At 41.3% G+C, this 23,717-nt stretch overlaps 1 protein-coding gene across 1 annotated transcript in view; it reads right to left on the minus strand.

Moving 5' to 3' along the window:
* Positions 1-23,704, minus strand: part of LOC308593617 (uncharacterized protein) — a gene marked incomplete at its 3' end in the record, with an annotated part of 45,692 nt that extends 21,988 nt beyond the window's left edge. Inside the window, exons 1-2 of the mRNA XM_081206067.1 lie at positions 23,481-23,704; positions 14,370-14,423 (exon numbers count right to left, since the gene is read on the minus strand). Of these exons, the coding sequence (XP_081062193.1) occupies positions 14,370-14,423; positions 23,481-23,611 (185 nt within the window). The 5' untranslated portion in view covers positions 23,612-23,704. The remainder of the gene's footprint in view (positions 1-14,369; positions 14,424-23,480) is intronic.
* Positions 23,705-23,717: the final 13 nt, after the last annotated feature.

Consider the following 23,717-nt stretch of genomic DNA (forward strand, 5'->3'; position numbering starts at 1 on the left):
GGATCTGGAGGAAGACGAGTTTAAAATTACAACAGCTTTTAGACTGGGTAAAAAGCAGGATAGAAAGACCCCGAGAGACTGCCTGATCACATTTAGATCTAAGGAGGAAAGAGACAAAATATTAGGACTACATTTTGAAAAGGCTCTCCAAATTGGTAACTCAGCTGCACAGATATTCAAGGATATCCCAAAATATATTTTGGATTTAAGAAACTTCTACAAGGACTTGGCTCTCTTGTTAAAGAAAAACTCCATCCGCTTTAGGTGGGAATTCCCACAAGGACTGTCATTCGACTACAAGGCAAAGAAGGTGAAAATAAAGACAATTCAAGATAAAGACAAATTTTTGGCAAGATATCAGGAGGACTTACAGAAGGGGACTGTGGACGTACTTGCAGAACAGAGGAGAGCACTAGATATCCTGAATCTCTCGATTGGACAAAAACCACCACCATCAGAAGAAGAGCAACAACTTGGAGCTGTTGGAGGAGCTTCAGGAAAATAACAAGATGGCTCTGCAATTCCTTAGTTGGAATTGTAATGGGCTCAATGGGCCTTTGAAGAGAAGACAAGTATTTCATATATTGAACAGAGAACAACTGGACTTGATATGCCTACAAGAAACTCACATAACTAGAGCCCACAGGAGACTACTCACAAATAAAAGGTTAGGACAAGAATTTGTTTCTTCAGATAAAGTTAAGAAAAGAGGAGTTGTAATATATGTGAAAGAGAAATGGGCTCCAAAAATGATATTTAAAGATGAACAAGGGAGATACTTGGCAGTGGAGATACAAGTACAAGGAGAAAAATTCTTAGTTGTTGGAATTTATGCACCAAATGAAGGCAAATCTGACTTCTTTAAGAGACTTCATGAAACCTTGATGGACTATTTGGATTACAATATGATAATTATGGGAGACATGAATGGCGTGGTCTCCACTAATATGGACAAGGCACAAAGACTAACAGTTACTAAAGAAGGGAGACTTCCTAAGACTTTTTTTGAAATGACGGAAAATATGGACTTGATAGATATTTGGAGAACAAGGAACCCTCTGGAGAGAGAGGGAACCTTTTTCTCCCAAGCAATGATGACCTGGACCAGAATCGATCAAATTTGGATTACTAGTGGTATGGCTCCAAAGATTAAAAAAGTGGAAATCTGCCCAAAAACTTGCTCCGACCATAACGCCATGAGGATGGAGATGAAACTTACAACAACTGGTCAATTCAGGTGGAGAATGAATGACACCCTCTTTCGAGACAAGGAAATCCTCACGAAGGCCCAAAAGACTCTAAAAGACTACTTTGAAATAAATATGAGGGCCGACGTGGAGAAAAGAGTGATCTGGGACGCAAGTAAAGCGGTGATGAGAGGATTCTTGATTCAACAAAATTCAATAAAGAGGAAAAAGCAAAATGAGAAAAAACAAAAGATTCTGGAAAAGATAAAGGAAGGAGAGACAAAACTAAGAACAAAACCAAAGTCCCAGGAGATTTTAAGAGAGATTAAGCTATATCAAACACAATATATGGAATTGATGAACCAAGAGATTGAATGGAAGATAAAACAAATGAAGCAAAAGACTTTTGAATCAGCAAATAAATGTGGCAAACTTCTGGCATGGCAACTGAAGAAAAGGCAGAAATTAAATACAGTTACAAGTCTAGAGGTGGATGGAAAAAATATATGTAAACCCAATGAAATTAGAAATTGTTTTTTGAGTTACTTTAAAAAACTTTATACTCAAGGCCCGCAAAATGAAGAAGATATAGACAAATTCCTCGATAAATATGGATTACAAAAAATCTCTCATCAAAGTAAGATGGATCTGAACCAGAGAATCTCAGAACAAGAGATAGAGGCTGCCATTCAGAATATGCAACTGGGCAAATCTCCAGGACCAGATGGACTGACTTCTAGATATTACAAATCGCTGAAGGAATGGTTGATTCAACCACTAAAAGAAGTTTGTAACGAGATACTTGAGGGAAAAAAGGCACCTGAATCGTGGAAAGAAGCATATATTTCACTCATACCAAAGTCAGAGACTGAAAAGACCCAACTTAAGAACTACCGCCCAATATCATTACTTAACGTGGATTACAAAATTTTTGCAGACATTTTGGCAAGAAGATTTAAAAGAGTGTTGATGGAGAAGATTCATAAGGACCAAGCAGGCTTTCTTCCTAAAAGACACCTGGCAGACAATGTAAGGAATGTAATAGACATTTTGGAAAAGCTAGAGGTGAATATAAACACTAAAGCAGTACTGATTTTTGTGGACGCAGAGAAAGCCTTTGACAATATCTCTTGGAGTTTTATGATAAAGAATCTTCATGGGATGGGGGTAGGTCAAGGTTTTGAGAATGGTATGGCTGCAATATATTTTGAACAAAAAGCTAAACTGATTGTGAACAATGTAGTGACTGAGGAACTTAAGATAGAAAAAGGAACACGACAGGGGTGCCCAATTTCCCCATTACTTTTTATTTCGGTTCTGGAGGTGTTGCTGAATATGATAAGGAATGACCAGCAGGTTAAAGGTGTGCAGGTCGGAGCTAAACATTACAAGTTAAGAGCATTCGCAGATGACCTAGTATTGACTTTGCAAGAGCCAAACACTAGTACGAAAAAGGTTTTAGAAATAATACAACAGTTTGGCCAGGTAGCTGGATTTAAATTGAATAAACAAAAAACTAAAGTTTTAGGGAAAAACCTAACAGACATGGAAAAGGAGAAATTCCAAGAGGAGACAGGGTTGACGGTGGTTAAGAAGGTGAAATACCTAGGGGTTTACTTGACATCTAAAAATCTGAATTTGTATAAAGACAACTATGAAAAATGCTGGTCAGAAATCAAAAAAGATCTAGAAATATGGTCAAATTTGAAACTGTCAATGATAGGCCGAATTGCTGTGATTAAAATGAATGTATTGCCTAGAATGTTATTTTTGTTCCAGACCTTGCAGATTCTGGATAAGATGGAATGTTTTAAGAGGTGGCAGAAAGATATTTCGAAATTTGTCTGGCAGGGCAAAAAGCCCAGAATCAAATTTAAAATATTGACAGATGCCAAAGAAAGAGGGGGGTTTGCCCTGCCGGACTTGAAATTGTACTATGAGGCAGCAGCATTTTGCTGGCTGAAAGAATGGATGCTCCTCGAAAATACAGACATCTTAGATCTGGAAGGTTTTAATAATGCTTTCGGTTGGCATGCATATTTATGGTATGACAAAGTTAACAGTACCTTCAAGAATCACATTGTTAGAAAAGCGTTGTTTAATGTTTGGATAAGATACAAAGATTTATTGGAAAACAAAACCCCTAGATGGGTCTCACCAGTGGAGGCCAAGGCAGTGAAGAAACTCAATATGGAGGTCGGATGGCCGAAGTATTGGGAGATCTTGGAACAAGATGGAGATAAATTTAAATTGCAAAGTCATGAGAAACTGAAACATAAGGTACAAAATTGGTTTCAATACCATCAAATAATGGAATTTTTCAAACAGGACAGGAAAATTGGCTTCCAGATGGAAAAATCAAAATTAGAAACTGAATTGTTAGAACCCAGTACTAAGAATTTATCTAGAATGTATAACTTGTTGCTGAAATGGAGCACACAGGATGAAACAGTCAAATCAGCTATGATTAAGTGGGCACAAGATGTTGGTCATAACATTATGTCAGCTGACTGGGAATGGTTATGGAACACCGGTATCAAATTTACGGCATGCAATGCCCTAAAGGAAAATATTATGAAAACGGTATACAGGTGGTACATGACCCCAGTCAAGCTGGCAAAAATTTATCATCTGCCCGATAATAAATGTTGGAAATGCAAAGAGACTGAAGGTACCTTCTACCACCTTTGGTGGACATGCCCAAAGATTAAGACTTTCTGGGAAATGATCTATAATGAAATGAAAAAGGTACTTAAATGTACTTTTCCTAAAAAACCAGAGGCCTTTCTCCTGGGCATTGTCGGCCAATTGGTGTCAAAGAGGGATAGAACTTTCTTTATGTATGCTACTACAGCAGCAAGAACACTTATCGCGAAGTACTGGAAAACACAAGATCTACCCACTCTGGAAGAATGGCAGACGAAAGTGATGGACTATATGACATTGGCCGAGATGACAGGCAGAATCCGTGATCAACGAATGGAGACGGTGGCAGAAGAGTGGAGAAAATTTAAAAGCTATCTTAAGGACTATTATAAACTTAATGAATGTTAAAATGTTCTGGTTCCCAGAAACAAAGGGATACAGTGACACAAGGTCAGATTATAGAGAGGACTAAGAGGACAGAGGTGGAGAGTAACAATTGGGAGTTGCTATAAAAATATGGACATTGGGATGCAGAAAGGGGAGGTATGGGGAAGTCTGAGAAAAGAGGTTTACGAAAATAGGGGATGAAACTATACATGTATGTTTGTTCTTTTAAGTGTTTGTTTGTTGTTTAAAACTTTGTAAAACCAATAAAAATTATATATATATATATAAAAAAGAAAACATCTCAAGAGTCATACAGGCCTGGAGGACTGCATTTTGGCTGAAGTTCTACACAGACACCAGCTCTGGGAGGCTCTGGGTGCCAGGGCACTCACAATTTTTTGTGTGGGTGCTGGCTCCAACGCGACTTCTGGTTTCTATCGGAAGTCACGTCAGAACCCCAACACAACCTCCCAGACACTGTCCGAGGCCATGTGAAACCTCGGAACACAACTTCCAGTAGAAACCGGAAGTCGCATCAAGGTCGTGCAAAGTGTCAGAGGTCACATCTGAGACCCCACAAGGCCTCGGGAGAGCTGCAGTGCTGCCAATGCAATGTGACATCATGACATCGCGTTATATCACAGGTGCCATTCGGCACTTATAACCTGGGGCACAAGTCAGCACTCCTGGTTCTACACCACTGTAGTACAGCATCCACTTGATAGCAGCATTGCCAGTGCTCAGAGATGATGGTAAATGCAGGGCATCATGTTGGCTACCATGGCCTAGTTTTCACTGAGATGGCAGCTGTACCAATTTGTGCAATGTAGGGAGGAAGCTCCCATTACTGAATGTTCTCCACCCACCCACTCCACAACAAAGCATATTGAGGAAGATGCTAGGATAAAACCTTTCTTCCCCAAATCTAGGGGTTTCTTATGTGGAGGGAGTTTTTTTTTTCTTTTTGAATGAAGACTATTCAGTGATGGTTCTCACTTGCAGTCTGAAATGATACCACTCAGACACAGGCAGTTCTATGACAAAAGTGAGAATGAAGCAATTCATGGAGCAATGTTGCCTTCCTTTCCCACAATAAATAGAGCAACTGGCTTAAGTTAAAAACACTTAGCTATATAAAATGATTCCTGTAAGAAAGAAAAACAAACCCACATGGTTTACCCTGGAGTATGACAGCTACAAAAACATCATTTTGTTCTTTCCCTTCCACTGCTCTTTGTTTTTCATTACCATCCTTGCCAGCATCCTTGAACTATTGTAACCATTGTGGTATGACAATAGCACCTTTATTGCTGTTGATCAATCCACCTGGAATATGCTCTTTCATAACCAAAGTTTGCTAAGCAATTACTCAAACAATTTCTCTGATTATTTTTTTAAATGTGTATTCTGCAACCTAGTCCATATGCCAATAAGGATCTCATTCTCGAAATGCGGATCCTAATGTAGTCCCAACCTACATACAAGCATGGGATATCAGCTGGTTTTTTCATATTTGTAGAAATACGAAAAAAGGTGTGTGGGGGTGGGGGAACTCCATGAATAAATCCAATATTTTTAACAAAGCCATTAGGCAAAACTGAGTCCACCTCCAGCTCACTCAGCAAAAACTGAACGCCTGCAGCAAATAGAAGAGTTTCAGCTCTTTTAAACTCAGTTCTTATTTAATGTGAAAACTTTTAAAAGTAGCTCTGCTTATACAAATTGTCAAATAGATACCGTTCTCTATTCCTTTGTAGCAGGATAGAAGGGGCTGTGGCTCAGCAAGATGGCTTATGATAGCCTTGCAGTATAGTTCATAATTAATATTGCAAATCAGGCACAGATTGATTGAAAAAGAACCCTGTTTGTCAAAATTGCCAGTTAGGGATAGGGCTGAAGCCGAGAGAGTAGCTTGTAACTTTCATTTTTTCCAGCCCTCTAGCCCAGGGGTTGTCAGCCTGGTCCCTACCACCCACTAGTGAGAGTTTCAGGATTCTAGCTGGGCAGTAGGGTGTTCTATGGCACAAGCTGAATCCTCGTTCCATCGAGCACTGATGGGAGGTAAGGAAATTTTACCATCAAGAAAGATGCATTAGTGGATGGTAGGTATAAAAAGTTGACTACCCCAGATCTAGCCACAGGGTCAAGAAACACACACAACAGGAATACACCACAACATTCTTTTGCTGGGCTCCATTGGTATAATGAATATTAATAGTGAATTCATACTCAAGTGTTTATCCTTGTGTATAAGCACCAATCAACAGATTTGGAAGAATCCCAAGGTTTGCACAAATACCCTTCCTTAAAAAAAGGAAACCTTCCAGAAAGAAGCTCTATGGCTCGGGAGAAACCAAAAGGACCCCAGGGAGAACAGAGCGTGCTGTATTGCCATATTACAGAAGACCACTGTGGTGCCCACAAATTGCACCTCTCATATCCACATAATGCCTTTAAGTGGTTAATTCTTTCCCGCTCCTATTATCCCATAAGAGAATCCTTTCACCCAGACTTTGTGGGAATTGTGACCTTCTCGATAAGCTTCCACAGGGATCCTCTGATGACACCTGCTGTATGGAATTTCTGCTAGTCCTGTTGTTGTTGTTGTTTAGTCGTTTAGTCGCACTGATCATGGAGCCCAAGAAAGTAAAATCTCTCACTGCCTCCATTTCTTCCCCTTCTATTTGCCAGGAGGTGATGGGCCCAGTGGCCATGATCTTCGTTTTTTTGATGTTGAGCTTCAGACCATATTTTGCGCTCTCCTCTTTCACCCTCATTAAAAGGTTCTTTAATTCCTCTTCACTTTCTGTCATCAAGGTTGTGTCATCTGCATATCTGAGGTTGTTGATATTTCTTCCGGCAATCTTAATTCCGGCTTGGGATTCATCCAGCCCAGCCTTTCGCATGATGAATTCTGCATATAAGTTAAATAAGCAGGGAGAGAATATACAGCCTTGCCGTACTCCTTTCCCAATTTGGAACCAATCAGTTGTTCTATATCCAGTTCTAACTGTAGCTTCTTGTCCCACATAGAGATTTCTCAGGAGACAGATGAGGTGATCAGGCACTCCCATTTCTTTAAGAACTGCTAGTCCTAGAGCTATCTATTATGGCTCGTCATATATTAATTAGTCATTTACCTGGCAGAAATCCATACTTTATGAGAAGGCCACTGACATATAAAAGCCACCAACAAAACAAAGCCACTGACATAAATACTAGGCCTGGTTTATGTAACCCTAAGAGTGTATCAGTCCTGAGAACATATCAGTTGGTTAGCCTGGTACATGAGATCCAGCTGAGGACTGGGAATGATAAATGCCCAATGCCTGAGCCAATGTCTCCCTACATCTGAAACTTAATAAAGTTGTGGCCAACACATTGTCTTCAGTCATTATTCTGCTCGGGGGTCACCTGGAGTTGGGGGGACTCCGCCTGTCCATGCAAACAGCTTTCCATACAGAAATGTTGTGTCGCACAGCCCATTCATAGGTCTCTGTATTCTAGAATGTGTGAAAGTTATAAGCACATTACAAACTAGACAGAACTGCAATGCCTGGATGATTCTCTCCTTTTGTTGCTCATTAAGCATTTTGCCTTAAGGGTTCAAGCTCAGCAGGGTTTAGGTCCTATTTCTGTATGCCGCATAAGGCTTGGATTCCAAAAAGCTCCTTAATCACTTCAATCCTTTTTGAGAGTGTGTGTGGTTCGCACAATACCCTTAGGATGTAAGCAAGCACATGAAATTCCCTGAGTCACATCAAGGAGCTGGCAGTGTTCCGAGAACCACTGTGTTTTTGTTTCTGTTGTAACACCAAACATTTCAATTTCATTGGACTCAAAATGTTGAGACAAGGAGGGTGAGCTGACTCTTCCAGATAAGGCTGTCTCTTTAAGAATTGTGTATTAAAACAAAACAAGCCCTGAGCCCCCGTTTATAACAGTCATAATCTTCTTGATGTGCTGCTGTGATAATGGTAATCCCTTTGATTTGCTCGTGTTAATGACCCTTAACTCCGCCTTGGGTTACTGTCACTACGTACTGGTCTTTAACTGCAGAACAGTAAGAAATGAAAAAGAGAATAGCAAACTGTTTGCCTAGTGTTATTGCTCTGGCAATGAAGACAATATCATTTTATCTCATATTATCACAGCTCTCTGAAAAATAGTGGAGACACGGTGGTCTACCAGCAGTTCCTAGAAGGCGCTAGCTACTTCACAGGAGTAGGGTGATTTGTTTTCCCATTGGGATGAAAATAAAAGAAATATCAGTCCTGGCAAACACTTCCTCAACACTTCATAGAATATTCTTGGAAAACCCAGGGTGGGGTGCAATGATTTCTGGCAAGCACTACTTATTGACTATTGCTGGTCAATTCATCAACCAGTGTGCAGAGTAAATGAAAAATAACTTTTCCAAATTTGCAGCTCAATCCTATGCACATTCAGTGAGAAGGACTCCTATTGTGTTCTATTGAACCTACCTCCTAATACGTGTATTTAAGGCTGCATTCTTATACTGCAACTAGGAATGTTGGGAAATTATGAAGGAAATGGTAAGGGGAGCAGAAATTGCTGGTGTTTGCTTATTTGACCCATGTCTATGTTGGAAGTGTCAGGGTGCAACTCAGCCTATGTGATCTGTGTTGATCTTCTTTCAGTGTTAGACTGCTACTTTTAGGGTTACTGGCCTCCTTCCCTCCCTCAAGTCTTCCTCTTGAGTGCAGACATATTTTGGATCTCTCTTCTCCTGAGATGCAAAAGCAAGCATGGCTCATTTCATCTCCACCATAGCCAGATAAGCCAAAGCATCTTTCCAAACATTGTGTATTTCTGATAATAAATATAAGCCTTCTTGTTTTCTTAAACCCAGAGTGTAAGTGAGATTGCATCCAGGGGAAGCGTGCTCCTTCTCGGTAGTGGCACCCACCCTGTGGAACGCCCTCCCACCAGATGTCAAAGAGAAAAATAACTACCAAACTTTTAGAAGACGTCTGAAGGCAGCCCTGTTTAGGGAAGCTTTTAATGTTTAATAGGTTATTGTATTTTAATGTTTTGTTGGAAGCCGCCCAGAGTGGCTGGGGAAACGCAGCCATATGGGTGGGGTATAAATAATAAAAAAATATTATTATTATTATTATTATTATTATTATTATTATTATTATTATTATTATTAGTTAAGCCTTTGGAATGGAAACCAATCCAGTGAATATGATCAATATCCACTGTGGTTGTTGTTTTCAGTCCACAAACAAGTAATTGATGACTTTTCCATTGCATTGTGTTTCCTGTGCATGGAAACTTTCCCCACCAAAATGAATGGTGTATAACATAACTAATGCTGCAATTAGTTACATAAAATTCCACCATGGTGGGCTAACATGGTTTTTGTCAGAAGCTGAACTGCAGCAGAATGGCAACACTGGCATGCAACAAACACAAGTCAAAATGGAAATCAGTGCCTTCCTATATCTCCAGCTGCAACTCTCTGCACATTTAGGAGTGAACCTCACTAAGTAAAATGGGACTGACTTCTTAGTAAACATGCAGAGGATTACATAGTCTGAATTACCTTCACATCCAAATATAGAACAGTTTATAGAAAATTAAACAATGTAGTTAAATGCAGCTAGTCTCCTGCCTAGGTAGTTTAAAGGGACCAACCTGTTTAGTTCTAGCCATAAAACTGTCTCACAAATCCTAATACAATTTCTGGGCCACAAACCCTTTGGCTAACCTGTGAGTAAGCCCCATTGGGCACAGCAGGACTTTCTTTTAGGTGAACACACATGGAGTTGAGGTTGCTCTTATGAACTATTTCTGAAGTTGTAAAAACTTCTAGCTGAAAATATGTACCAAAAGACAAAGAGGGGGGAGAAAAAAAGGTTTCCATATTTTTGCTCTAAATGAGACGGTTCAGGTTTTTATTCAGTGAGGGATGCAAAATTGGCTCACATTTGCCAGTTTGCACAGGTGCAGATGTGTTTGATCATATGGCATACTTACTGACAGCCAAGGGCACATCTCCAAATTGCAGACCCAGATGCTTGGATCTTTGCTGCCTTCTTCACTGCCGGAGATGGAGCCGGATGCATTCACCTACTTGCTCTCTCGCTAGACTAGGAAGCCAATCTCTTTTATCAGACAAAATGTGCAAGGAGAATCAGGTGGTGTCTCCAGATTGTCATAGCCAGTGTTCCTTTAAAATGAAATAACCCTATTTTATGCTTGGTTTATCTAAACCCCCGTGTCCCGGCCTAATCCCCCCTCCTGCTACAATTCTAGGAAGAAGGGGGGGAAAGCTATCCCCTCCAGCAAAACTCCTCTCCTTCCTCCTCTTTCTTGATCTCTGGTGGCTCTTGCATCTATTATGGCACTCTGCATGAAACAAGCTCATGTCAATTCCCACTCTTTCATCTTCATTTTTAATTAAATTCACTTGTTTTGTTCATGGCAATATAAAAATCTGCCTGTCGCAGTTTATTAAACTCTGGCGCTATGAATATGTATTTTAGATGGAAAGCATTTCAATATTTTTATAGATAAATTGCTCCCGAGTTTAAAAATAAAACAGAGAGGAAACAAAAGAGGAAGGTGGGAAGGGTGCTTTTTCGTGCCTGCAATGCAGACCTTTTTAGTTGTTCAGTCTTGAAATGAGTGGAGAACATTTATTGCTGCAATTCAGCCAGAGGATCGAGTAAGCCTGCTTGAACTTAACAAGACAGGAAGGACAATCCTATACACAAGAAGCTGGTGTAAAGTTAAGCCAAGCCAGGATAAATAAATCAGATCCAAACCCCATGTCAGTATCCCAGGGTGAGAGGCTGGGAGGAGAAAGGATTCCAGTTGAGAGCTGGGAGGGACTATCTTTTGTGTGTGGAAGGGGCTGAGAATGGCCTTTAGGAGAAGACTCCTACCCTTAGTTGTTTGTAATGTTTGTAGTTATTATCTTGTTGTATTGTCATGAACTTCAATAAAAGTCTTATAATAAAAAAATACATTTTTCATTAATGCATTTATCCAAATAAAATAGTAAAGGGTAAAGGGACCCCTGACCATTAGGTCCAGTCGTGGCCAAGTCTGGGGTTGTGGTGCTCATCTCGCTTTATTGGCTGAGGGAGCCGGTGTACAGCTTCTGGGTCATGTGGCCGGCATGACTAAGCTGCTTCTGGCAAACCAGAGCAGCGCACGGAAATGCCGTTTGCCTTCCCATTGGAGCGGTACTTATTTATGTACTTGCACTTTGACGTGCTTTCGAACTGATAGGTTGGCAGGAGCAGGGACCGAGCAACGGGAGCTCACCCTGTCATGGGGATTCGAACCACTGACCTTCTGATCGGCAAATAAAATAGCATACATCAAATTGTTGCCTCAGCTCCTTCGTAGCTGATACAAATTCAGGATGTTGCTTATGTCAGTCATCTCTCTCCCTATTTTATCCTCAGGCCCTTTGTGGGATACTGCTATGGTGATCCTGTCAAACGTGGATGTCCTTAGTTTACTGACCCCCAGAACTGGTCAACAGTCAACTTGGGGATAGCACTCTTTTTAGTGGTGCCGGTGGCAGCATCTAATAAACAATGCAAAGAGGTACTACATCATGAGTATCAACATCTTAACCTTCAAATCCTAGGGCCAGCTAGTCAAAAATGTTTTGTTTCCCCTAGTGGCTGCACCTTATGATATGAAAGATACAGGCTTAGAGTGATGCAGCCATATACAATCACATATGCTTTCTCACTATGTTGGAAGGGAGTGTATTTGTAGCATAGTGCCATAAAACTGCTTGGGGCAGCAAAATGTCCCCAATGAATGACACGGCATCTTGGATCTGAATGCCTGCATAAAGCCACAGGCTATGATGATACAGTGATACAGTGGATGTTCGCCCTAGTTCTAAACACTTGCCTCATGGAATTAGGCTGTAACTTCTTGAAATATGCAATAAGGAGACTGCTGGGCCATACCTTGGCTATTTACTGACCATGCTTGTTCCCTGATGTCTGTCCCTGCTTGCAACTCCTTGACTCATTAATCAAGAGTGCTGAGCAAACGTCCATTTCCTGCACTGCAGCTCTGACCTGCTTTCACAGTTACTAGATTAGCACACCCCAACACACATATTCTTTAAACTGCGGCAAAGGCCAGGCTGGCTTCTTATCTTTTGTTTGCACAGGAGGCAAAACGAGCAATAATTATGTCTCAGGGCATGGTTGCAATTCTACTTTGCTTAAGCTGATTTATTCAGAATGTATTTCAATACCGCCTTTCAGCTCTGGAAAAGAGCTCCCAGCAGCGTGATGCCTGTTCCCATGGACCAAGATCCTCAGCATCCTTGCTAAACTATAGTCTGGTTAGCATCCATCTGTCTCGGAAGAGTGTGCCTTTGGGGATGAAGTCGAATCATTGGAGAGTTACAGTGTCTGCTGTGGTTGCAGAGAGTGAAATGGAAGAGACATGTTTTGTTGCAGCTGGGGCAGATGAAGGCTTCCAGTTGTGTTGATGCAGGTATACCATGATGTTTCTTCTTTCTGTGCTCCTCTCAGCAGACCAGACGACCTCTGGTCACTGCTGCGCACACATGACCTGATTGTGTCTAGAAACTGTGGTCATCTGCAAGGGATTCCTACATGGCGGGGTTAATGTTACCAGTCTTCATATCATGTTTTCAGACATATTTGTAAGCAGACAACACCACTGGGCAGGTATGGATCCACTCTTCCCTGTATCTAGGAATGCCGACACCTGTTTTTATCTGTTTTCAAATGGACACACTGCGGGGTAATGCAGAATCAAACAGCACTGAGCTTTTATTTTTGGAACTATACCAGTTTCTCAAGAAGAGCTTGTCAGTGGCAGAAAATATGCAGTGGATCTAGATTGTGTGGGGACCACAAAACAAGCATTCAGTTTCCATTGTTTCTAGAGCAAAATGTCATGTACCCACAGTCCTAGTTTCTCCCCTCTGAGGACTGGGATGGACTAGATTTTAATGGGACCCTCCATCTCTAGTGGCAAGTGGAAAAGGCCTCACAGTGGTAGATTGCACTTCATCTGCTCATTGCTAACATACATTACATAAAAAATCCTATATAAAATAAGAATAAATGCCCTGCAAATTCAAATCACCACAAAGCGGATTATGCAGCAAGAATCATCTCAACTAATTCTGAATATCATATCTGGCATACTGTATCAATTTCTCCTAAAGCCTGAATGAATAAACACACTTCTAAACATGATGGAAATGAAATACTGGAGCTACGAGTGGAGGGGGAGTGAGTTGTTCATTTTTGGTACATCCTTATTCATTCTGCTACTTTTTACTGTTACAGTGGTACCTCGGGTTACAGACGCTTCAGGTTACAGGCTCCGCTAACCCAGAAATAGTACCTCGGGTTAAGAACTTTGCTTCAGGATGAGAACCGAAATTGTGCTCTGGCAGCGGGAGGCCCCATTAGCTAAAGTGGTACTTCAGGTTAAGAACAGTTTCAGGTTAAGAACAGACCTCCAGAATGAATTAAGTTCTTAACCCGAGGTACTACTGTATTAGTCACATTCACTCCTTTCTTGTAGACCACTTTAAATGCTTTTTGTAGACAACTGTCATATAAATGTTTTAAACAGATGAAAGTAGACAGAACATGTTCATGGAGGCAAACATGTCCTCAAAATACATACCGCTGTGTGTGCCATGACACTCCTAAGTTATCAATAATTTCCGCTGCCTAGTTTACATATTGAAGCTGCATTGTCGATTATTTTTCTTCTTCAGTGGTAAATACATTTTGGAATTTCAATAAACACATTTGCACCCTCTGGGCAAACAAGAAGACTCCCAAAGTGCTACACCATATGGCCATTTGGATGCAAGCCATGCTTCATGCTGTTGCACTAATTAAAACAACTGTGACTTTAAAGACATCACATGGGTCCCCCCCCCAATGGGTTAATAAGTTCATATCATTAGTAATGCTAGTGTGCTGTTTCAGGGGGATGCAGTTTAAAATTCCCGAAGATATGTTTTGGGAGACCATTATGAAAGAGTTAGTTATAAAAGAACATTTTGGCAATGAGAATAAGGTCTGATATGCATACGAAACAATATGGCATGGTGGAATACTGAAATTATAACATTGATGAACTCACTCAGTGTTCCAGCATGGGATCACATTTTTCTTGTTCTCCCCAGTATTAAAATTCCTGAAAAACAGAAAAACAGTGCAGCATACAAATGCATAGGGTCTAGGGTTGAGCATCTCCCTCTCACTTTCTCTCTCTGGTAGAATTGTGACATTTTCTGCTTGTATGCGTGTGAGAGAGGTGGGAGGGCTCATGAATGGTATGTCTGAATCTACCACCACATTCTGCCCCATATGTAGCTCTAGCCTAAGCAAGGTCAAAATGCTGACTGACCATGGAATCCTAGACTAGAACGCTACCTCAGCTGCAATCTTTTGCAAACTTATTTGGAAGTGAGTCCAATTATTTTACAGTGGTACCTTAGGTTACATACGCTTCAGGTTACAGACTCTGCTAACCCAGAAAGAGTACCTCGGGTTAAGAACTTTACTTCAGGATGAGAACAGAAATTGTGCTCCGGCAGCGCGGCAGCAGCGGGAGGCCCCACTAGCTAAAGTGGTACCTCCAGAACGAATTAAGTTCTTAACCCGAGGTACCACTGTACTGGTATATTCTTAAGAGTAAACACATTTAGAATTGCCCTGTTAAAGATACGAGGAGTTAATTTCGAGTCATTCAGTGGCCTACCTAGACCAGCACTAAATTTAGCACTAGTACAAGGCCATATGGAGTATTAGATCCAGTTCTGGGCATTGCATTTTTAAAGATATAGATCAGGAGGCAGGAATCTGGTATCTTCCTGTCAGGCTGCTGCCAGCGACTCCCACGGCTGATTGCCTAGGAATGTACAAAGACAAGGAAATGTTTCTTACAGCCCACTTTTTATTCAGTATTTACAGAGGGAGGCTATAGAACCAGCCTCTTGGATAATGGCATTGTCCCGAGTGAATCTCCACCCCCCGTCTCTCCCACTTCCTCATCCGTCAATCTCATTTTCTCTTCTACGCATGCTGATAGGTGCCCTCTGTCTTTGAGCTCTTTGCTCTTCTACTTTCAAAGCTCACCAGCTTCTGGGAGATGGAGGGTCTGGAATGTTTTCTAAAGATGCTGTATCCATCAGCTGTCACCCCCCTCGTGCTTCCTCTTCCTCCACCTACTCTCCCATTATTTCCCAACTTTCTCCTTCATCTGCCTCTGAGCTGTGACCTCCCTCAAAGAGTGGACAAAGCTGGTGTGTAACTTTTGAATAAATGTGTTCCTAATAAAATAGCAATAATAATAATAATAATAATAATAATAATAATAATAATAGTAATAAAGAACCCCCAAATGTGTGAGGCATTGCCCCCAAAGTTGAGTCATTAATCACTGAGTAGGTGAAAAATATTTGTGGTCTTAAATTTTAAAAAAGATTTAAGCCCTCCAAAATAGATGGGAGGTATGAAAGAGGTTTTGTTAAATAAAAGTTATTACAAGAAACACTACAGTAATGCTTCCAGGTTTGGCTATCTTATACTTGATACATACCCTATCAGTCATGGATATGTTGAAGTTACCATATCAGCAGAATATAAAGAGAAAGGAGCTGCTGGGGTGTGTGTGTGGAATACTTAATATTACTAAAGAGCTTTCTGGAATTGGGGGGGGGTAGGGGTATCTAAGTTGTTGATTGACTACCTGGTCCAGTTGACATATAGCAGGACAACATTATTTCCCACTGTGTGAATAAGCCCTGCGTTCATAACCTGTTCTGGTCCTCTCAGAGAAAATCTCCATGGGTTTGTTTTTCTTCCCTCAAGCAAAATCTGAGAAGAAATTTGAAGAGTTTGTTTTTGTGGCAATGGGAGATGGGAGAAATTGCTTCCTGGGTAATCATTGGAAGGCATTTTGTGGGGACTATCCATGACTAGTGAAATCTCAGGGAGGGGTATTCCCACATATCCCTATGTTGAAATGCTTGGGAAATAGACTTGCTTGAATGAGCAAAATATGAGACTACTTAAAATCTGAACGGAAGAGAATTCTAACATGGAAGTGATCAGCTCTTGATGAAAAATACAAGGGTGCTCAATGTGTTCTTTAAAAGGAGAGAAAATGGATAAAAGGAAGGGGGTGAGACCATAATATTTTCAAGACTCCTGTGGAGTTCTATATAAAACTAAGCTTCAGGCACAGCCAGAGGAAAGAGATGAGTTTTTGACAGTCTGCCTTTGTCCGCATTAGATGTAGCACTGGAGGAAAAAAAGAAACCTATTTGGATTAGGACATGACAAAGGATCTGATCACCAGAGTAATTTCTAAACTTAAAAGTTAACAAGCCTGCTAAAGAAATGAATGGGGCCTTGGCAGAATTCCATAAAGCATGTACAACAGGATGTCACTCCATATGGCGTTAGAGATTTATAATGAAGCTCATCTCCTTTTGCCTTGAGAAAAAAAACTTCTATATTGCTTATATCAGCAAGCTAGTGTGCATTAATTTAAGGCTAAAAACTGAATAGTGCTAGACAAATCATCTACATGCCAAGACCCGTTCTCAGCCCCCTGCGACTCATGCCATTAAAAGTAATGCCCTCTGGCAGTGTGAGGGGTATGGATGGGACCTTTTAGCAAAATCCCCAAATGCCTGCAAGTATGCTAATATGGTGTATTGCAGCAACATGGTCACAATACTGTACATTATTTGACTTTGCTCCTTTTTGTATTCTTATACAAGGGGTAGGGAACTGGATCTATCTGGCAGGCCAGATCCTGACCTCCTCCACCACCTGTGAGCCATTTTCATAGGTGGGTCAGGTTGAAATCAAACCACGCTAGAAGATGAGTGAGGTTTTCCAGGAGCCACCCAAACAGTTGATTGGCAGCATATTCAAACCCTGCTTTCAATAGGTAAAGGTAAAGGGACCCCTGACCATTAGGTCCAGTCGCAGATGACTCTGGGGTTGCGGCGCTCATCTCGCTTTATTGGCCAAGGGAGCCGGCGTACAGCTTCCGGGTCATGTGGCCAGCATGACTAAGCCACATCTGGCAAATCAGAGCAGCACACAGAAACGCCGTTTACCTTCCCGCCAGAGTGGTACCTATTTATCTACTTGCACTTTGAGCTGCTTTCAAACTGCTAGGTTGGCAGGAGCTGGGACCGAGCAATGGGAGCCCACCCCGTTGCGGGGATTCAAACTGCTGACCTGATCGGCAAGCCCTAGGCTCTGTGGTTTAACCCATAGCACCACCCTCGTGGCTTTCAATATGTATCTGCTCCAATTGTGAGGTCCAATCGGATGCTCCTGATTGGACCCAATCCCAGCAGAGCTTCTGTTTTATGCCAAATTAAAAGGCACCAAGTACAAGTCCTGCTTGCCAAGGAACAATCAGGAATGCACTTTAAAGTTCCCAGTTGTTCATCTGCAGCTGCAACTTCACCAATTCCACCTCTGGTATCAAATATGAGTGGGACAAGTTGGGGTGCCTTGAGTAAAAGATCCTGAGAGGCCAAATTAGGACTCTAATAAAGGTACAGAGACCCCTGACCATTAAGTCCAGTCATGACTGACTCTGGGGTTGTGGAGCTAATCTTGCTATATTGGCCGAGGGAGCCAATATACAGCTTCCGGGTCATGTGGCCAGCATGACTAAGCCGCTTCTGAAGAACCAGAGCAGCACACGAAACACCATTTACCTTCCCGCCGTAGCGGTACCTATTTATCTACTTGCACTTTGACATGCTTTCGAACTGCTAGGTGGGCAGGAGCAGGGACTGAGCAACGGGAGCTCACCCCGTCACAGGGATTCAAACCACTGACCTTCTGATCAGCAAGTCCTAGGCTCTGTGGTTTACCTGCGTCCCTAATTAGGACTCTGAATGGGCATAACTTAGACCTATGGACTGGAGGCTCCCCACTGCTGCCGTATACCCATTTTTCCATTTCGCTATGGTAGCCCTGAGCTCCCAGAGATCAACTAAGCCAAATGCAGCCTACTAGTTATGTACTGGCAACCCCGTCCCCTATTCATTCATTCATTCATTCATTCATTCATTCATTCACTTTTTAAATTCTCTCTCAAGCAGCAAAATCAGCATTATTATTAAGCTGGTGATCCAAGTCTGGCAAGGTGAATCACAAGTTCTGCATTGTAGAATGAGCATGGAAGTCTCATTGCATAACTTTTAAACACAACTTCCATTTCTAAAGAGGGAAGAGGCTTGGCATCAATCTTGGGTTTCAGGGCAAATGGCACCCACCAAGCCTTCATGGAAATGAAGAGCCGGGTTGAGACTCAGTGCAACTGGTGGGCCCTTGTAGCATCCCAGCGACTCATCGAACACAGCTGCAAACTCGTTGGTTAGTTTCCAACTTTTTTGGCCTATGGGGTACCTCAGATTGAGGCAGGCTTGTCAGGGTCTACACCATATCTTGCCGTCGGTGTACACCTCCGCTTGAAAGCCCTTTGGTTACATAACCACATCTACATATCAGCTAGAAAGTTCTAGCACACCTCAGTGCAGTTTCTATATTTCCCCTCACTTCAATCAATTTTCACAAAAATAGTTTAGCAGAAGAGGCCCATTGTTCAATGGCAAGAAACATTCAATTATGACAGAAATCTAGGACAAAACACTGATTCACACTTGCATGCCCTACACTTTCTTGTCACTTCTTGGCTGGAAACTGACTGGCATTTGCAATTTACAAGAAAACAAATCTCTAGTCTGAAAAATAGCACCAACCTAGTCATTCCTAGCTCTGTGCTAAGGGTTTTGTTCAACCAGACATTTGCTATTCTAGAGGGAGACAATACGCTACAAAGCACTTTGCTAAAAGTCTTTTCAATTGAGCACACACAGCAATTACATATATCCAGAGGATAAGATCCAGATCAGCTTCAACAGGATGTCAGAATTAAATGGTGCCCATTTGAGACATAACAATAACTGAGGATTAAGATAAAAGCAAGGGACTTCCATTATCTAAAATTGGTCATGTACCATTACTTTACAGAAAAATGAATGTTCTTGTCTCACCCCTTTGATGGTGATACCAAGCATGAACTGTTGGGGAAAGGAAGGATGTGCAATGCTTTTACAGATTTAATAGAATTAATCCTTCTTAGTTTTTAGAAGTTCAGTTATAGACTAAGAACCTTCAGCATTTTAGGCTGAATGCCAATCTTTCATCTCACCCTGCAACACTTTCAATTTTTGTTTCATAAACAGCCTTCTCTTTCCCAAAATGCCTTTCCCTGTTTCTGTCTCTTGAGCATTCTTTTCCCCATTATTTTTTTCTAAATTTCTTTCTGTTTAGAGAACTTAACAACAACAAAATGATGGTGTCATTGGAGCATACCTCCAGAGGTATGTCCCATTAGCTTGATTTGGAATTTGCTAGGAGGTGTGTGAGAGCTTGCTTTGAGAATCATCACACACACACGCACACACACAGAGCTTCCATATTTTCCAAGAGTTATTTTCTGGCTCTCCGTTAAAGAAAAGAATCATATTTGTTTTCCACGCAGGTCATCACAGTTCTAACAGAGTCTAACAAAAGCCAACAGATACTGCTTTTCTAGGGAATCGTGCACTTTCTGAGGAATTAGACCACAGAATACAGCCTGAGCTCCTGTGCACTGGAGCAATGCAAAGATCAGGGAAACTCCCAGATCCAAATGAGGTTAAGCTTCAAACAGGCTCTCTGCCATATCTCCCATTTAGCTCATAATCTGACTATAGTTAGAGCTGAGGGTGGCTCTATGGCATAGTCCTCAGATATTTTTTTCCAATAATAGATAGAACACATTGACTTGGAACTAAGTAGAACCTAATTCTCACCAATGGGGCTGCAGTATGGAGGAGAGGATAAAGAATTCCCATTGCAGATTCAGAAGAAGGCCACTTGTGCTATATTGGATCTCACTCGATCAACGTAAGATTAAGATGTATGTATAAAATTCATATTTGGTTGTATTGCATGACCAGGTGGCAACAGCCCCAGCCCTGAGGAATTATAAGGACAATGTTACATAGAATTAAAATTAGGCCACAACTTTATTAAACTTCCGAATGTAGGAAGACCTTGGTTTAGGGATATGGGAAGTGTAGCAGGCAGCCAAGCCCATATCTCCGCACACAAGGTAGTTCACTGACAACCTTTCAGTGTATGACCAGTGACACCCATATATAGCACCCCTTTAAGGGGGGACCCTGGAATCACCACCGCAGGGGGGTGAGTCACCGCTTCACCCCCCCTTTTATAGGGAAGAGAAGACTAAAGGATTCCACCCAAGGCCATAAGCTGTGACGAATTGCTATAGGGAAGACAAAACCTGCCAATGCAGGACAATTTCTTTCCGGTCCTTCAACATCGCCTAGTCAAAGACCATAGCAACACCCACTAAGCAGAAAGAAAGAGTTAACCTGCAAACAAGAAAACATTAAACAAAGGGAGGGTAGGGAGGGTGAATCTCCAGAGCTGACTGCCTGGCTATTGTTGGCTCCACCTCCTATTTATAAATGGGGCTGGCCCCACCTCCCAGCAATGAAACTTGATTACTGAGGCTGGGTGTGAACCTCCAAAAATTAACACTGAGAGGCAAGCCAGCCCCTGTTTGCCAGTAAGCTCCCTGGGAACTGTAGCACCACACATGATCCCGCAAAGGGTACCCACAATGTAAAGTGTGAGTGCTTATTATTATTATTATTATTATTATTATTATTATTATTATTATTATTATTATTATTATTATTATTAAATATGTACTGAGTGGAATTCAATGTTATGCTATTATAACTGACCTGCTGCACAGACATTTCTGTTTGCCAGAAGCAACTATTTCATCTCTCCTCCCCCTGTTCTGTGCAGGTTCTTCTCAGCCCCAGAGCCAATTTGGGGGGCACATTGGCGGTGAAGAAGGAGGAAAGCCATACTTGTGTTAGTCGACCTCATTGCATTTGCTCCTGCTGGTATAACTATTTAGTTGAATCTGGCACACTGAATATAACTTAATTTCATCCCATTTTTAAATGTGTATTTTTATCCATTCTTCTGCTTTCACAATTCTTACACCTCACAGATCTAGAGAATTTCCTGGAGAACCATTCAGGGTATGGCTGGTCAACATCACTTAATCTTCCCTGAGATATGAAAGGCCACAGATTCAGAAAATGAGATTATTTCACCCTTCCCTCTTTGCCTCGCCACCATCTGCTGTGAATAGGAGGCTATTTCTAGGCCTATCTCAAGTACTGAGGACTCTGCCAGAGGAGATAAGCACCTTCCAAAATCTTGCATCTAAACAGCTCAAATCTTTCACAAAGGCTCCAATTTTTGCAGTTCCTTCTTTGTCTCTTTTTCTCCTGATTAGGAATGTGCTCAAAAAGAAAATCTTGCCTTGAAACATCAAAAAGCAGAAAATGCTGAAACAGCTTTCAAATTTATGCATATTCAATACAATGTGGTTCTTAGCAGAGGCAAGAGGGAGTGTCATCTATCCCAAATAAAACCATATATTCTGCAATTACAATCTCCCAGGAACAAAATGCACAGATGCTTTTTGTGTGCAGATGAAAAACAAAACACTTTAGGTTAACAACAATTTAGCTAAACTGAAGTCTGTTTAAAGTTGGCGTCATTGTAGCACCATAGGGAAGGAGGTCTACTTTGTTCATTTCAAAAAGTTAGTTAATTTTAACCAGGAGAGAACCAGCAACTTATTCAGTAGAATGCTAATTGTCTAGTTATTACACCGAGATGTTTACGCTGCCTTTTACTGTTATTGCCACACAATCAGAAACACACTTAATGCCTACCTATAGAAAGGAAGTCTCACTAGACTTTCTCCCAGATAAATCGCTCTAGGACTGTGACCTTAGGGGACAATCCAAAATCTAAATTATCCTGGAATGATCAAATCAATAACTGGCAGACCTCTGGCATAAATCCCCAAACCTGGATCAGGTAGACATACGCTGGCACAGCCCTAACTCCATTCAGCTTAGCCATATGACCAGGCACCGACAAGAACTTACACCAGTAAAGCGGTGTAAAAAAAAAGCTTGTCTTATCTCTGCCAAATGTGAACCAGCTCACCTGGCAGTAGCGATGCTCCTGAATGGCGTTTGGATTTGGTATACTTTATGCCATTTGAACATAAATTTTCATCTGTGGGAGGGGTGATACCTGTTCCCCCATAGGGGTTTATTTTTCTTATTTGTGTATGTGTGTGTGGTAAAATTCACCTCCATTGTGTTTTAGCGCTACCCTTCACAGTAACAGCTTCTTCCATCTCTCTCTCTCTCTCTCTCTCTCTCTCTCTCTCTCTATATATATATATATATATATATATATACACTTTATTTTGTTGCTACTCCAGGTAGCAGGATCAGACCTCCTCTTTCAATGATCCAGCTACCATTTTCTTTTCCCAACTGTGCTCTAGACATAACATTGTTGCAAGGAATTGTGAGGAGACGTGCACTGCTAAGCCATCATTTCTCCAGGTTAAATGCATTAGCTGATTATTATTTTTTTTTCATTCTGACTTGTGATTAAAATGTTTTTGTTTCCCACCCTGGGACTCTTGAGTGAAGAACGTAAAATGTAAAGGTCAAGGTCCCCTGGACGGTTAAGTCCAGTCAAAGGTGACTATGGGGTACAGACTATAAATACCTCAAATAAGAAAGCAAACTTTGAATAAAACCGTATATATCCATATGCATCCTAGATGCCAGCAGAAATATGGTGAGGAAAATCTTAGCCAACCGATTTCCACAGCTGGTGTACCACTAGTGCTTTTTCTTCTTCTAAGAAAAATGTTTCGGGGTTCTCTCATTTTCCTGCTCATATTGAAATACTGCTCCTCAATGAGGCCAAACTTAGATTCACAAAATGTTTAGGGGTATGTGTACCCCACGTACCCACAGAAAAAAAGAACTGTGTACCACTACTGAGAAGGCACCAGCAAGGTTAGAAACTGAAAAATGTGGTTTTTTTAATGGAAAGTGTAATTTCTGTGTTTGGACCTGTCATGCGAAAAGTCATGTGTTGGTCCACAAAACATGCCTGGAATCCAAACATTGACAAAGATTGCTGCCTCTGCCTAAGAAACCCTCATGCTTATGAGAATAAACAGGAAAAGTCATGCTAAAGTTATGTTTTGCTTCACCATCTTGATTCAGAATGGTACCTGGCATCTAAACAGCAATGAAGACCACCGTCTCCACTCCAGAAACCCTCATTCCAGCTCTGGTGAAAACATCTCAGGAAATGGCTAGACCTATGCCCCAAAGTGGTTGAAGTCACATTTTCATCTGCCATCTTGATTCAATATAGCGTCTCTGTCAGGATGCTGTCAGCGGCTCCTGGCTGGTTGTCCAGGAAAGTTTAAAGACAAGGAAAGGTTTCTGACAGTCAAAAATTACTG

Source organism: Podarcis bocagei, assembly GCF_964188305.1.
Source record: "Podarcis bocagei genome assembly, chromosome: 8".
Taxonomy (NCBI): Eukaryota; Metazoa; Chordata; class Lepidosauria; order Squamata; family Lacertidae; genus Podarcis; species Podarcis bocagei.